Consider the following 16,810-nt stretch of genomic DNA (forward strand, 5'->3'; position numbering starts at 1 on the left):
CCTCACCAGCCCCTGCCACTCCAGAGCCAGACATGCAATACACATCAGGCAGGCACAAAGAAACAAAGCATACCGAAATGCCAACTTCTAAAGTGGCATTTCTAAAATAGTAATAATAAATCTGCGAACACCATTGTGCAGCATTTATCATTACTATTCCAAACATACCAAACTTGACCACGCTGCTCCTCTCATATCAGGAATTACCAATGAAACACTTATCAGGGAATCTCCAATGCATTCCTATGAGAGGGCAGCCTTCAGCTGTGAGACACGAAAATGGTTGTTTGTCACTACCAGGACATATCACACAATTAAGATACATGTCCTACCTTTTACCTGCAATGCACCCTGCCTATAGGGCTATCTAGGGCCTACCTTACGGGTGACTGATATGCAGTAAAAGGGGGTTACAGACATGGCAACCACTTTATGAGCCATTTCACAGTGGCAGTAAACTGCGCACAAAGGCCCTGCAATGGCAGAGGCCTGAGAGAGGTTTGAACTGCTACTTTGGTGGGTGGCGCAATCAGCGCTGCAAGACCACCAGTAGCATTTAATATACTGGCCCTGGGTATCCGAGATACCACTTTACAAGCGGGTGACAGGTAAATTAAATACGGCAAACAGGTGTAGACCAATCTTACCATGTTTACCACAGAGAGCACACACACTTTACACTGGACAGCAGTGCTAAAGAGCCCAGAGTCCTACAACCACCAACACCAGGTTAGAGAAAAGATTAGGAGGAAGGCAAAAAGTTCAGGGATGACCCTGCAAAAAGAGCCAAGTCCAACACACTCCATTTAATCATTTTATAGCTATGAGAAAGTCATCCCTTTTGGCCCTGATCACCCCTATTTTTTGACTGGTATGGTGGTAACTGACTCTGACTATCAATTTTGGTTTTCTCCATTGTAGCATGTTAGCTACATAGGCGAACATGGGAATACTGTAATAAAGTATAACCATTGACAGGAGTGAGCTAAAATAATATTGCAAGGACTTAAAAGATTGGTAATGATAAATCCAACAAGTTGCCACTCTTGAATATATCATAATTAGTAAAGAAAAGAAGATACACAACTTTCTTTTCTGTGAGCCAAAATCCAGCCTTCTGGCAGCCTGTTCTGATTGGCCAGCCATTGACAGGCTGAGCCAAATTGCTCTGATGAGGTGATAAGTGGCCTGCACAGAGACAAAGGATGTCTGGTAGGGGGAGATCTGCAGCTGCAGAAAACATGCCAGGAAGGGGTCTGGGTAAACAAACTGTTCTTCAAAGAGAGCAGGACAATAAGATGCGAGACAGACCTACCCCTCTTTCTGTACCCCACAGCCAGATGGGAGCCCCAGGAATGGAATTTGCAGGAGGTCTGGAAGGGGAGTAATAAGGGAAATGAGCCACGCCAGGAGGTTGGCTTAGCCAGATCTTAACCCCAAGGAGAAAGTTTTTCATTCTTTAATTTTAAAGTATAGTGATTTGTGGGACAAGAATATGTAACACTTTGAAGGAACTGGTCATACTTTTGGGTGGCACCCTGTTACCCATTGGTCAGGTGTGCCCCCCTGCTTGTCGCCCCAGAACACTGGATAAATATGGGAGAGTTGCATAGAAATTCAGATCTTCTGCCTGAAACTACAAAAAGAAGAAGTACTGCCCTGCTGGAACCCTAGCCTGCACCAAGAGGAATGCACTCTGAATGACTGCACATGCTGCACACTAAGGGGGTCATTAGGATGTTGGGCGGATTGGCTCCGCCAGGCTGGCGGTGGCTACCGCCAGCCTGGCGGAGCCAATCCGCCCGACATCCTTCCCTGCATTCCCCCCTGCCATATTATGATGGCGGAGGGGACCGCAGCGGTGTGAAACACCGCCTGCCTGTTCACCGCCCCGGCCACAAGAAAAGGGATAACATGGTGGCGGTGTCTATCAGACACCGCCAGCCATATTATAATGGGCATTTTTCAATGCCTTTCCGTGGCGGCAATGCCGCCACGGAAAGTGCTTCACTCTGCGGGCCCCCAGAGTGAAGCAGAGTAGGGGGGTGCACACAGGGGGGTACCTATAGTACCCCCCTGCATTTGCATAATGAAAGCGGCAGGCACCGCGCGGTGCCTGCCGCTTTCATTATTCAAATGCTGCAATGCATTTTCAGCATTGTGTCGGGCGGTGCAGAGAGCACCGCCGGCCACAATGCTGGAAATACAGGATGTGCCCGCCACTGTGGCGGGCACATCCTAATGGCACCCCCGGGACCCCCGCCCTTAAGGCTTCAAAAAGAAAAGGAGTGGACTCCCTGAAAGCAACAGGTTAAAAGAGTTCCACCTGCATGATTTCCAGCAAGAAGAACCGAGCTGGCCACCTTCAGCTGGACAATTTTGACCAGGTGCTTGTGGCAATTGTAGTCCCAACTTTTGATGAACGACTCAGAGACTCTGGAACCTTGGATTTTGTTTAGAGACACTTTGACCCCTCAAAAGGAACTTCAGAAAGCACCTCCTGAAGTTTGGAGAACTTTTGTGGAAAAGCTCCATAAGGTGACTGACCCGATGTCGAGATTGTAGCTGATTACGTCAAACAGCAACCCGACCTGGATTTCAGGTTCCTCCCGCTGAAAGCACCAGAGCTCAAGACATCCAGGAATTGACCGGTAGCTCCCGCTGAACCAAGCTGATTAAATCTCTGTGAATCTGGCCTGCTGGAGAGGCCCGCTCGACGTCAAGAGACAATCCTCCAGAAAATGTTCTAAGTGCGAAGGTAAACTTTTGACAGAGGCCTCCTGCTTAGTGTACCAGACCAGAGCTCCATCCCAGACCTTTGACTTTGACCCGGGCAAGCGCAACCAGATGCCCCAATTTGGTGCTGTTGGTTTTTAAGCACTAGAAAGTGTTTATTCTTGAAAAATTCATATCTCCGGTTCCCCACATTGGATTTTGTCATCTTGGTGTCATTTTAAAAATATTTCATATTTTTATAAATTGGTGTTGTATTTTTTATTATGTGTTGTGTCTTACATATTTACTGATTTTGTGATTTTAAATGCTTTACACACATGTCAGCTACCAAGGGTTGAGCAAGGGAATAATTTATTGAAACCTTGACTGGGTCTTTTATTGTGTTGGTGGCCTTATTGCTAGTGGTAGGTGCATACTTACCCATACTAATAATGCACCTTCCAACAATAGCTTACTGAAATCCTGACAGAAAAGGACCGAATGCACATAACTCATAATCATTATCATTTTCTGAGATATGCATACCCACTTCCTGATATAACCCTTTCACTAATAGACGTAAATCTAATAAGTGATAGATAGCGAAACTTTAATTAATTAAAACTACTTGTGATACCTTATGCAGTTCTCCATTTCACCCCTTTTCTACTTATGGTGCTTTAAAGAACCAATCACATGCAAATCACTCTTGGTCACTGTAATTCCCACTACTATACTCATAGCCTGCATTTTAGCATTTACTTTAAGAGTAAAAAAGGATGCTAGTATCCTGCCCATAAGAAAATAATTAAATGAGTCGGAGGTTTCCTGAGTGGTTTCCTGAGTTTTTACTAACAATAAGAAATTATACTAAACCTGAATTTTGAATGGGATATTTATTACATAAATGTTTTACCTTTGAAGAAGTTGTGAAAAAAGGAAACATGATACCAAGGAAAGAGTGAAGGCTCTGCAGCTTGTATGAACGTATTAAATCACATATCATTATTATTCAATATGAGCACTTTGCCTATATTTTATGTGAAACAACCAGGAAGAGGTGCACAGTTGGCATGAGTGCCAGGACATATAAAACAATTTCGGACATGCAACCATTTTTGTGTCACCTATCATATATTATTGTTGACAAGACATTTAGGTGTTGTTACACAAGGAAATGACAATCTCTTGAAACATTGGGGCATATTACCAACAACTAGCGATAATTTTTGTCTCTAACTTGTTTAGAGACAAAAATTATCGCCGCACATCGGCAATTTTTATCGCAGATAAACCTTGCTATTAGCAAGGTTTATCGCAAATGCGATAAAAAACGGCCGCAATGCATGAATATCGCTGAAAAGTCAGCGATATTCATGCATTATCGAGCAAATGCTCTTAGCCATGTTATCCACCTCCCATTGGATAACATGGTGAAGAACTGCTCAGGGCAGGTGTTAGCTTTTGGAGATATTCGCGCTTAGCGCGAATATCTCCAAAAGTTGGTAATAGGAGATAGCGATGTTAGCGACTGTTTCCAGTCGCTAACATCTTGGCACGCCCACTTTGCATGTCATTAGTGACCAAGATGGTCGCTATCTCCTATTAGCTGTCACTAACTGGTGTTAGCGACAGCTTGGTAATAGGGAGATAATTTTATCTCCGCTTTCTTGGCTTTTAAAGCCAAAAAAGCGGAGATAAACCCCTTGATAATATACCCCATTGTGAGAATGTGGATTATTAGTTGGGGTGAATGGTAGTCCACCACAAGTAATAATGTCACCATCCTTGTTAAATCCAGTAAAGGTTTCAGTAATTTAAACCTAAGCTCAATCTCTAGTAGCTATGTCACAGAGCAGACAGGCTTAACTTAAGAAAATATGCGAAGCATTTAGAAGTACCAAAATAGTTAAAAAGGCATAAATACAACACAATACAAATCCCACTACCATTGACAGAAATGGAAAATAATTTAATGAACAAAATGAGACCAAAAATCCAATCCAATATGGGGAACCAGAATATGAATTTGTAAAGATGTTTATAAAAATAACTTCAAAAATCATTAATCACCAACTGCAGTAATCTGGTTGCTTTTGAATGGGACATAGGCACAATTTAAGGCTGACCAGGGTGGAGCGCAGGTCAGATACAGGAACCAAGCTCATCCTGTCACAATTCTTCTATTCTGACTTGGTCTCTGAAATCGAATTCAAATACCCTCAGCGATGCAAGGCAACAGGATGTAACAGAGAAGAGCTCGGAACCAGATAGCCATCAGACGAGTTCACGGTGAAGCCATTGACTTGTGGTGGGAAATCTCAGAGCAGGAGAAGTTCAAAACTTGCACCCAAGAAAGTTATCTTGAGGATCTGATACTGTTGGCACCTTTCTATGTTCGGACTCAGTGACTTATTTTGGAGCTTTGATTTCTCTAACTGGGTAAGGCTGCAAGCTGTATCTGAACAGGGCTCCACAAGGGTGGGAAGCCTTTCCACACCCAATGACTTTGTCTCAGCTCTGGAAGCAAGATAACACCTTATCAAAGGGGCTATTCAGATCCTGTCAAACAGTTGTAATTTGTACAGATGGGCTTCTGGAAGCATTAGGCAGATAAAAGCTGACTTTTTTTAAAGCACCTTTTGCTAAATATTTATTACAAATCTGACTTTACAACTAAATTGGCCACGTAATAAATGTTTGAAAAGTCCAAAAACAAACTTTGCAGGCATTTCCTAGGCTGAGATAAGATTTTTTTATTGTAATCTTATATCCACAGTGCTTTCATAGAGAACAGCAAACCAAGCTGCAGTGAAAATAGCTTTTGGGGCTTTGTAGCTGTAAGGATGTTTTACATTAAACATTTACAGGTCCTACTTCTACATACAATGCACCATGCCTTATTGCGCACTGATGTATGCAAGAGACTCCTGAAGGAATTATTTTTGAAGAAACGTCTATAAGGTGCAAGATTGGTAAAACACAAACTAATCACTGATTGATAACTTTACAAGCATTTGTTAAAAAAGAATGCCTTCAGGAGTCTCTTGTATATTATTAGCCCATTACCTGAGGGAAGATTGGGTTGCACTGTGGTGTTTTACTTATTGGAAATTAAGGCCTACTTAGGGGAGACTTATTAATATTTAAAAGGAGGAATTAGGCCTCTCAAGAGAGGTTCTTTTGACGGGTCAGAATTGCAGTTTTAAACCTGCACAGGCTACAGCCATGTTTGCACTGCCACTGTAGTGGGTGCAGAATGGGTACTGCAGTCCACTAGTGACATTTAACTTACAGGTCCTTGGTACATTTTGTACCTTATACTAGAGACTTATAAGTAAGTTAAGCTAATTAGGAGTATAGCCATGTTTAAGGGATCATGCACTGGGGCCTGGTTAGCAGAGTCCCAGTGGACAAAGTATAAGAAAGCAGCACCAGCCCTAAAAAATGGGGGTGCTCAAAAAGAGGAATTTTCCTACAAAACATGAATTCAGAAAAAGCAGCATATGTGAGATTTATGTAACAAACAATGAGGCTTAACGAGCAGAATTGTATACCGCATATTTGGTTATGGAAATGAAACCCAGAATTATATGATAATAAAACAAAGTGGAAAATACTAAATTGATATATATTGCAAATGTGTAAATTCCAAGAATTAGCACCAAATTTTAAACAAGGTATACACATTACTGAAAGCACAAAACTGTTAACAACTGATAATAATTATTTTTGTGACCAGCAAAGAATTTTACAATCAAACCTATGTACTAATAGGTCAGCTTGTAAAATTTGAATCCAGACTGGTTTGTAATTTTACCAACCACATGAATGTTAATGAGGTATGTCTCAAATTGCAAATCACTCAATTGGTGCCCATCACAGGGCTGAGGGTCAGCAGAACACCATGCCTGTGATTGTTTTTAAATAAAGTAGTAAACTTTAAAAAAAATGCAACTCATTCTCCTCTAAGGTATTGGCGTGTTTAAAAGATTTCTTTTTATTAAAAGTTTATTTGAGAGTTAGTAGTGGTTCCGTGGACCACTGTCTACACCCCCAACAAACTTTTTGTTAACATGCAAAAAGGGGAAGGGGTCCCAAAGGAACTCTTTCCTTTTGCGAATGGGTTACCACCCCAACTCAGGAGTTTCTAGTGTTTCAATGTTTTGAACATGATCTCAATCACAAAACATTAAAACATCTCATACCGATTTTGTATTTGGAAGGGACTCATGGGTTGCAATCCAGAGTCAGGGAAGGTTTGTAGACTCCTGGAATGGGTTTAACACATAAAAAAATATTTTTCACTCACAAACAGCAATTTCAGACGGTTTGCAACCATCAAACCATTTAGTATATCGGACCACTAAATCTCTAGGTTCCAAGGTTAGCAAAGGTTCACGCTCGATCACATCTGCCCTCTGAAATGGTACTCTCAGAAATTTTCAGCATTTGATATTTCTAACTTTCTTCAAAAACCATACAATATGTCAATGGGAATAAGATAACAATATATTTATTCTGCAGTTTCTTCTGAACATGAAGATAGCACACTTGAAAGGGTATTTATTTATTTCAGGGTACCCTCAGGTGCAGGAGAGGCACATGAAAATATTTACAAAAAGAAATCTGTCTGAAAAATTGTTGGGTGCACCCCACTTTGGTGGTTTATTATGGTCGCAATACTGTACGCAAAAGTATCAAAGCCATAATGTTTTTTTAAAAGTTGTACATCTAAGCAACATCAGAGATGGGTGGCTAACCTTCCACTTCCTGAATGGCTACAAAAGACGCCTTGCTAAATGTTGCACTTCTGGTCACACCTTAATATAAGCATCTTTCTTATACATAAATTAGCATAAAATACAGGGATAATACAAAGGTTATATTCCAACAGTGTCTCATCATCAGTATAGGTACCATGGGGCCTTGGAAATTCACAGAGGTGTATCTTAAATTACCTAAGGGCTTAATGTGTGCCATTATTTCTCTGTCTCGAGTTAAACTTTTAGGTTCAGGTTTCACTGTTTAATGGCCATTCAGATACTCTTTATGTTGTATCATTCTGCAAATTAGGCAAATGGTCTTAAGGTGCAGTGATGTATCTCTTGAAATAAGCCCTGAATCACAGGGATCTTATGGGTGTAGCTGCAACGGTACCAGCTTAAATACTCATATATGTAAGGGTCTCTCTGTTGAGGTGCTATAATCTTGAAAGTGGACATCACTTCCAAAATGTCGAACTTATTATTCTTTTAATTAGTATCAATCTGGCAGACGTATATACATAACTAACCTGCTCACAAAAACTGTTAAATTACAGGGCATTGTGCCAGAAAATCAATATCCAGTTTAGGACAGTACAAACAGTCAACACCTTAAAATAAACCTGCATTTTTTTTTTTTTTAAAGCTTTTTATAGACCACACTTCAATCATACGACCCTACTCATTATGAACACGTCAATGTTTTTAGATGTGCTTTTTTAAATCCAATGTATACATTTGAGATAAGAAGTTTTGCTTACCTTCCACCAGCTGGTCCATGGTGCTGATTTTCTTATTCCCATCCACGGTGTAGATTGTTCTCACTCCCTGGGGTAAGTTTACATTGTCAGACAGAGTCCGGGTGAGATCGGCTAGCAGAGCTTCGAAAGACCGGTATCGGTCGGCAGAGACGGCGTACACTATTCCTTTGAAGTACCGGTCTCCGTTGCGGTAGAACCGGACTTTCTTGGCCTTCTTCTCGGAGCTGAGCGCCTGCAGGGTGCGAGTTCTGTAAAAGCTGCAGTGGGCGCTGTGCGTGGGGCTTGGCAGACCATTCGCCCGGGAGCCTCGGCTGTATCTTTGCGCCTTGTCGCGCTCATCGAAGTGTTCCAGCTCCATGTCTCTTCCGAAGGACATCTTGAGGTACCTAAGGGGAAGAAGAAATTATAGTTCACTTTTTAAGAGGTATGTTGCAACACCGCTCTCTTTTAAATGCCCATCCCTGTTTTTGTGAGTCACATTAGAACAAAGAGAGTTTAATTCAAAATATGTTTTGAAATCTTACATGGAATTTATGATCCAACTATCAAGGTGAATTATGCGATTTCGCGTCTGTGGCGTTTTCCACCTAATTGTGGATATGTCGGATTTGCCACATTATCCTTCATCTGATGCATAACCTGCAGACTTCAGCATTGGCTTCTAAAAACGCAGCAATACGTGTTGCCCCACAGTGGAAGGCCCTTAACAAAGGCTGACTGGTCGCCTTTCTTTTACTTATTTCTGTATTTGGATGTCACAGTGGTACTAATGAGGTGAAACCTTTGCCCAGAAAGAATTACAATGAGTAAAAATGCCAAAATAATGAGGTAATACTAACACAAAATGTGCCCCATTATACCACATACTTTGCCTTTTCTTGTTGCATGATTTAGTCAACCAAACGAAAATCCAGCAGTATGATTTATTTTCCACTGACCGGCAGCAGCGGCTCCTCCGTTATGGTGGAGGAGCGTACCTCCGACTGCTGCTAGCGCCCTACACACACACAGTAATTAAATATTAATATATACCATTTTATTTTGGTTGGAGGGTTGTGCTGTTACAGCGCAAGGGGGGCGGGCTGATTTGTGCAATTGCACTATCAGGGCCGGACTGGGAAGCAAAACCGGCCCTGGCAAAGTGCTCGTCCAGCCCCCCCCCCCCCCCCCGGGGAGGGGGAGGGGGATGGGAGGGGCGGTTGGGGGTGCGACCGAGCTCTTTGCCAGTGCCGGTTTTCGGCCGATTTTGTTACACGGCCGATTTTGCAGGGCCCCACCCTTGCGGCCCACCAGAGGATTGCCCGGTGCCCGCAACGGCCAGTCCGGCCCTGTGCACTATTACTGCAGCCCCTGCCAGTGCGAATGTCAGATTGACCAGCCGCACATGTGCATTTCAGCCTGCACAATCCCATGGCTGAGAAACAGGCCACAGGCCCCCACCACAAAATGAGTGCTGGGTTAGCCTGCTCCAACCAATCAGCCGCAGGATTCATTGGTATCACGTTGCACAAAGAAGGAAGTCCTTCCCTTTCCTGCTGCCTGCTGGAGTCACCGCAGAGGAGAGAGACACCAGACATGGCTCCGTGCAACATATATGGTGAGCTTTTTGGGCATCGCTCCTCACCATATTTTAATGTTGCCAACTGCCACTGCACTGGCATATGTTTGGGAGTAGGACAAGGGATTTGCTATTGGGAAGGGGAAAGTGGTGATCATCTACAAAGTTGTAACTTTGTGAGTATTCACAGACATTGCCAAAGGTTTTCATTTCCAGTTTCCAAATGTAACCTTGCTGCAACAAATTGCTGGAGCAAGTGTGCACACTGAGTGTAATAAAATATTTTCAGGGACGTAAATATTTTCCATGTTAAGAAATAAAACAAAAATATTTCACATGTGTAAATGAACATTCCAGCCAGACTTACTCACGCTCATTGAGAGCAATTTAAACAGTCGTGAGGAGCAAGTGTATGGTGGGAAAATGCCCAGACGTTTACAATTTTGCACAGATATTGATGTGGAAATCAGAGGTAATATTTTTGTGACTTGGGCCTTAAAAAGCATATATGAAGGGGACATGACATTAGCAGAGTGTTTTAGTGTAACACACTGATTTACAGGCATAAGGTGGTGCCTTGGATCAGCAAAACCATATCTTGAACTCCTGAAGAGCTTCAGGAGAGACAGACTCTCCTTAACATATCCTGTTGTGCTTGAACAATCTTCACTAGAATCTGCAATTGACAAAGAACCATGTAAGAAGGAAACTTCACTTTAGGAGGAGGAGGCATTGCGTTTGCAATACACATGTGAAATTAGCTAGAAATCTTGTGGTCTTTGGTGAACAAAGACTGTTCTGAAGCTTTTGGTGCAGAGCGTTCACACTGAATTGCTTTTAAGTGGGAAAACATATTGCAAGCAGATCACCAACATACCTGAGGTAGATCTTACATATTTGTGCATGGATATTTTGTTACAGAGACATTATAGTTAAAAAATTAAATGTAAAAAAACCTTAGGAATTCAATGAAAAAAACGAAGGTTACAGGGACGTTATAATTAAGTTCAGATGTTATACAGAGAAAACCATAGAAATTCAGCAGTTATAGTTACCTCAAGTAACAATAACCTGTGCCCCAAAATAACTACAACTCGCTCCCTTGCCATGCAGTTTTCTCATCAATAATTTCACTGCAAATGTTGAAGTGATATTATCAATGATGTCATAGAAGATGTCATGAGTGATGTAATATATGGGGTAATTAGCAGACCTGCAAAACTGATTACGCAGTATATGTTCTGTCGTGTCCCTGTCCCAAGAGTATGATCCTTCCAGAACACAAACGCATTCTGCAGCACCTTAGAGCAATAAAGCACAAAGATAACACGTATCCAATAGCATAGAATTTTCACACAACACATGGAGGGGACCATAACCTACTTTTATACAGTGTGATTGTTTGTGTGCATAAAAAGCTGTGAGGCGGAGACAGACAGAAAGAGCATGGAAGACTGGAGTCAAGGTAGATTTTAGAAATGAATTGTAAAGGACCATTAGGGTTGAACGTAGACAAAGAGTTCTTTGTACATTTATAACACCTAAATTCTTTTAGATGCAGCTCCCTGCTTTGGAGACCGTTAGATAAATTCTAACTTTCATTTTAATATTTTGTATAAGGAGGACAAGATTATATGCATTGCAGCTTAAGTAGTCGAGTAGCGGCATAAGTGTAGACTAATACTACTGAAGAATCGCAACAGTTCTGCTTGATCTTTTTAGGTAAAATAAATGAAGTCTAATCGGTTTGTTGAATGCTTAAAATACATATTGAGAATTGAGAGTTATGAGATCATATGCTGATTACTGATAGAATTCATGGCCTACTGAGGTGAAAGTGCTAAACAGTAATATGAATACATATATTGCCCACGGGGGATGCACAATAAGTATATTGCATGTTCAAATATGGAGCTAAAAAATCATGGAATTCAGAAGAAATGACTTTGAGGGTATCAAATGTAACAAATGTGAAAGAAATTTTTACGCTAAATGAAATGGTGTTCTAAAAAGAAAAAGTAAAATGTCGATAAGAAGCAAAATATATATTAAAAAAACAAAATATATATATTATATAATGTGGGAGTATAGCTATCCTAGGTGATGTTTGATTATGCATTTGCTTCTAAATTGTATAGATGATAAATATTATCTTACTAATATTTGATACACACAAAGTATCTGGGATATAAAATTTGACAGAGAGATGCATTAAGCTGCTTCTATTGTATTTTTCCTTTGAAATATATGTAACTAACAAAGATATGCAAATGGGGACGGGTGAACTGTTCTTCCTGTAGGAGGAACTGTTTAATCACACATTTGAATTCGACTCATTCACGCCCCCTGCAGCCAAATGGAGCATAATGCAATATTTTCCCCTCCTTTTTGATGATATATGGAGTACCAGCACGGAATGTTGCAATCATGAGACTGGACTACACTGCAAACTAATAACAAAATATTTGAGCCAATCACATAGTTTGTGCCTAGCAAACACATTTAATCTCGATGCCCAAGAGAGGCAAACTGCTCCCTTTTTTCTTTAATTGCTCCATGGGAAAAATGTAAATTTGTATTTGTAAAGCGCAAACTACTCACCCTTACGAGTCTCAAGACACTGGGGGCCGTCGTGGAAATTAAGTGAGCTATTTCCCAGAGTCATATGGTGCTGAGCTGAGCTGCCGCCGGAGCCAGGGATTAAACCATGAGCCCTGGGCTCCGAAGTCAGCTGCCCTGGCCGCTGCACCACACCTCTCCACTCAGGGGAAGAGGAGCTACGACTATACATCTTGATTTTGGCGTACGGCGTGTAGCATTTAAGATGTAATACAAACATTAGCTATGTGGAAATCTTTTTGCATGTTGAGATGGTCTGAGGATTTGGTCTAAGTCTAACTCCATGTAACAGGGGCCTTGATGCTTTAGGAAGGTAAAAGACATAAGGACTGATTTAGATTTTGGCGAATGGTTACTCTGAAACAAACGTAACAGAGATCCCTCGCACCTTATGTCAAAAGCATTAGGATATATGCACTTGTAATTAGGCAGACAGGATATCCAACACATGACTGAGTATCTGTACACCAAAATCCAAGTCAAGGCCATAGTACTGGATATACTTCAGCTATACAGCTGAGCTTTAAGAATCAACAGTTCATGCATAGTGAGAGCACTAGCTGTATGCCTTCCACTTTACATTGTTTAGTGCATGGGGGACATGTGCTCTAGCTGAAGTGACAAGGCCGCTATTATTGTAGCAGTATTCATGTTATAATATACCCGGCTTAATGCGGTCAACAAATATCTTTACCGCATTGTGTGTTCCCTTTCCGTTATATTCATACTTATCGTTTACTCTCCTTGACTCTCTTGTTTGGGAAACAAGCGAGTATTCCTATTGTGTATTCCTACTTAATGTTGATATTGGATCTATGCTCTTCTTTTCCGCATTGTGTATCCCCTTCGTAGTCTGCTACATACCCGTTTATGGTACTACTCTCCTTGATTCATTTGTTAGGGATTTTTGCTATTATTTGTCTGTACTTATGCATGTATTCTGGTTGTGTAATCTTTTCCTGTTGCAATATATTGGATTCATGTCTTTCCTTCCTTCCTTTGTAAAGCGCTCTGATATCCTTCGGGATCTTGTTCACGCTGTATAAAACTTTATAAATAAATAAATAAAAATAGATCCTATCCAACCTTAGCTGAAATACCTGTATTACAGATGTGCCTGCATGACCCATTCTCTGACATTTGATGTGGTCTGGCAAATCTACCTCAATAGATGGGAATTAGCCCCTTGCGTGCTGCCGTCGGCCGTTGGCCGACGGCAGCACTACCTCCCTAGTGCTGCTGTCGGCCCACCCACTCTTCAGAACGCCCGCATCGCTGCGGAAAAACCGCTGCGGTTAAGGCGTTAATAGCAGAGGTGGGACTTAACAAGGGGTGGAGCAAATGGAAAGATGGCAGTGCGTTTCGTTAACTGTTGAAATAACATAAAATGCACCAGTTGAACAAACCACTATCATATGTTAAGGTCACCGTGGACCACATTAAAACAGTTTTTTAAATAGGAGGGTGCTGAAAGGCAGGGAAAGTGAAGGGGCAAAGGAAACACTACCCCATAATGAGTGGGTGCATTCAGAGGCAGGGGCTTTAGAATTGCCCTGTCAGTGCTTCCTAAATCTGTGCCAGCACCAGCCGCAGCCGGTAGTGGGAGTACCGGCCGGGCGGTGACGTGGGGAGGGGGAGGGGCAGGGTGGGGGGTAGTAATGTATGGATTACGGACTTTAACAGGTAAGTAAACATAAAAATAAATAAAGCGAATTTCGTTGCTTGCACTGCATCACAAAATGCGATGCAGTGCGCGCAACGCAGTTCGTTTTATTTATTTTTATGTTTACTTACCTGTAAAATTCCGTAATCCATACATTACTACCACCCACCCTGATCCCTCCCCCTCCCAGCACACTTGCTCAAGCACTCTGCTGGCTAAGGAAACAAGGGCCCTTACTTCGTAGTAAGTATGTTTTAGCACCGGGCATAAGGCCTCAGGTTTTCAAACTGAAGATGAAATATTTTGGTACAATGTTACATAATTTGGGCCTGGGTTTTACTGATAGTCTTTTCCCAAAAAATTAGAGGCAGCTTATGTCCATTGCTCCAAGCGCTGGTTCCAAATCTGATATGTATTCAAATAACTGCATATAACCAGCACTGAGATTTTCCAAACTTTTTTTCAACAGTCAGAAGAACAAATATTGCATAGGTTTTGGCATATGCTATCTTTATGTAAAGGGGCGAATATTGTCTTCAGCAGTCAAATGAGTGTGAGGGTGTGAGAGACATTCTTACACAAGGCCCAGGGCTAGGTGTCGCATAGGAGCTTTTTCTATAGGTCTGACAATGTTGTGTGAGTCACGGGCCTTGATGCGTGTCAACATAGTCATTGTTTTGTGTACTGAGCGGATTTGACACCCTCAATTAAGGTGAGTTATTTATCTTAATTTCTCATGCAAGCTAACAGTTTGCATGAACTAAATTGTAACATATTGTCTGCTGCTTGCCTTATAATAGGACGTGAAGGCGTTTCCAATTCCCTGCTGCATGATAGATAGAAATCTTCTTGCAGATTGACCTTGTGCAAACTCTCTTTCATAGGAATGAGAAAACTCCAACATAATAGCTTCCGGGTGCTTGCCAATGAAATAATAGAAGCATTGTATTCAGTCCAGGGCAGAAATTTAGGATCCGAATGGAAAAGACCCACACTTACTCCATAGACCCTAATGCACGAAAAGGGTATAGAAGACCCTAGCAAGGACCCTAGCAGGACAAGCAAATTGACTGGCTGCTGCCGAGAGATGCTAAAAAGCAGGGGCTCCGATATGAAACTTCTGACATAAAGGTATGCAATGAGCGAATATTATGAAAATATAACACAACAAGCTGTGAGACAGTTAACTATATGTTTGCTGCCTATCTACCCTTCAACCTTGTTTCATTTTGGTTGCTGAGATGTTTCGGGTTATCAGCAGCAGCTCCTCCGCTAAGGCGGAGGAGCGTCGCCCCACTGCTCTGTGAGCAGTTCAAAAAGAAAAAAAAATGAGAATAATGGAATGTTAACATAATTTTATTTTTCCATCATGGCTCAGCTAGTTAGGGGCGGGGCGGGCTGGGCTGTCACAGGAGCAGGGGGAGGAGTGGTGGGCATTCTCTTAAGTGTGCATGAATGTTTAGCCGTCTTGTGTTGGCCAAACAGTCAGCGCACTTTGCATGTTCTACACCTGCTGCAATGCGCTGCCTGGGTGGAGAACTTGCACAGCCTCCCAGTCCCTCTCGGAGCGCGGAACCACGGCACTCAGACCAATCACAACGCTGCTGTAACGCAGCGTCTTGATTGGCTAGGTGAGCCTGGGGGCTTGTGTGCTTCCTGGATCCCGCTCCTGGAGTCAACCGAAGATGACCGAGAGGCGGCGGCCAGCCTGCGGGTAAGTGTTTTTATTTTTTTCATTTAGCCCCCGCCCCGCCACCCTTGTTAAGTAGCGGCCACCACTGATGATTATGGTGATAATTATTGCTCACCTTATTTACACAAGATAGCATATAATACATTTTAATATGTTTTCAAATACCATTATTTATGTACACTAATTCCGGGACTTATGATGGAACTCTGCTATATTACTTGCAGATGTAAGAGAATCTCTGACAGATTTGATTGACAGGCTAACATTCCAACTCCATTGGAGAATAACTCAGTGAGAGGGGTGAGGGATACCCACAAGTTTTTCTTTTCTCCGGAAAGGTTCTTGGTTTCCTTTTGGGGCTCATTTAGTCTATTTGGTGTGACTCCATAAATCTCGGTGCACACAACAGAGTGGTCATTGCATCCAGTGGTGGAAGGAAATGTGCTGCCACTGTGAATAACGCAAACACTAAACTATAATACTAAAATAAGGGCCAGTCAGCAAACGATTAAAAAGAGGTGCCATGGTACAACTCTTATCGCTTAACAAAAGGAAATTCCTTAAAGCAATAACTCAAATACTGTATGAGGCATCAAAACAAATGTGAATTTGCCAGTCTGGATCGTCCAGATGAGAACTGCCGCAAAGTGATATTGACGTGCTTTAATGAATGATGCTGCTTCGTTCCATACAGTTTCTTAGATGGGGCTTTAAGTGGGCTGAAAAAACTTGGGGTCTCGAAAAGGGGTTGTGTTCTTTGTAATTAGGGCGTGGCTTATAAACACGTATAGTGTGCCGCCCGACTGGTATTTTGCTGTTTGTCAGTGCACCCACTGATATAATACAAGTAACATTTTACACCTAAAACAAACCAGGACTCTTGGCGTTGTCAATGGTTGTTAGTTGCATAAGCTAAATAAGCAAGAACTATGGCTTTGTTGTACATAATATTGAAACCGCTTCAGTTCTGAAATTATGAGGCAGTGAAAAAGCGATGAGTCTTTTCGACGGAACATGAAAGGCAGTGAAAGGTGG

At 41.9% G+C, this 16,810-nt stretch overlaps 1 protein-coding gene across 2 annotated transcripts in view; it reads right to left on the reverse strand.

Moving 5' to 3' along the window:
- DCLK1 (doublecortin like kinase 1) overlaps positions 1-16,810 on the reverse strand; it is a 1,138,541-nt gene that overhangs the window by 1,070,393 nt on the left and 51,338 nt on the right. For both annotated transcript variants that reach the window (XM_078657178.1, XM_078657179.1), the window contains exon 2: positions 8,243-8,628. In XM_078657178.1, the coding sequence (XP_078513304.1) occupies positions 8,243-8,618 (376 nt within the window). In that variant the 5' untranslated portion in view covers positions 8,619-8,628. The remainder of the gene's footprint in view (positions 1-8,242; positions 8,629-16,810) is intronic.

The sequence above is a fragment of the Lissotriton helveticus genome, chromosome 8 (assembly GCF_964261635.1).
Source record: "Lissotriton helveticus chromosome 8, aLisHel1.1, whole genome shotgun sequence".
NCBI lineage: Eukaryota > Metazoa > Chordata > Amphibia > Caudata > Salamandridae > Lissotriton > Lissotriton helveticus.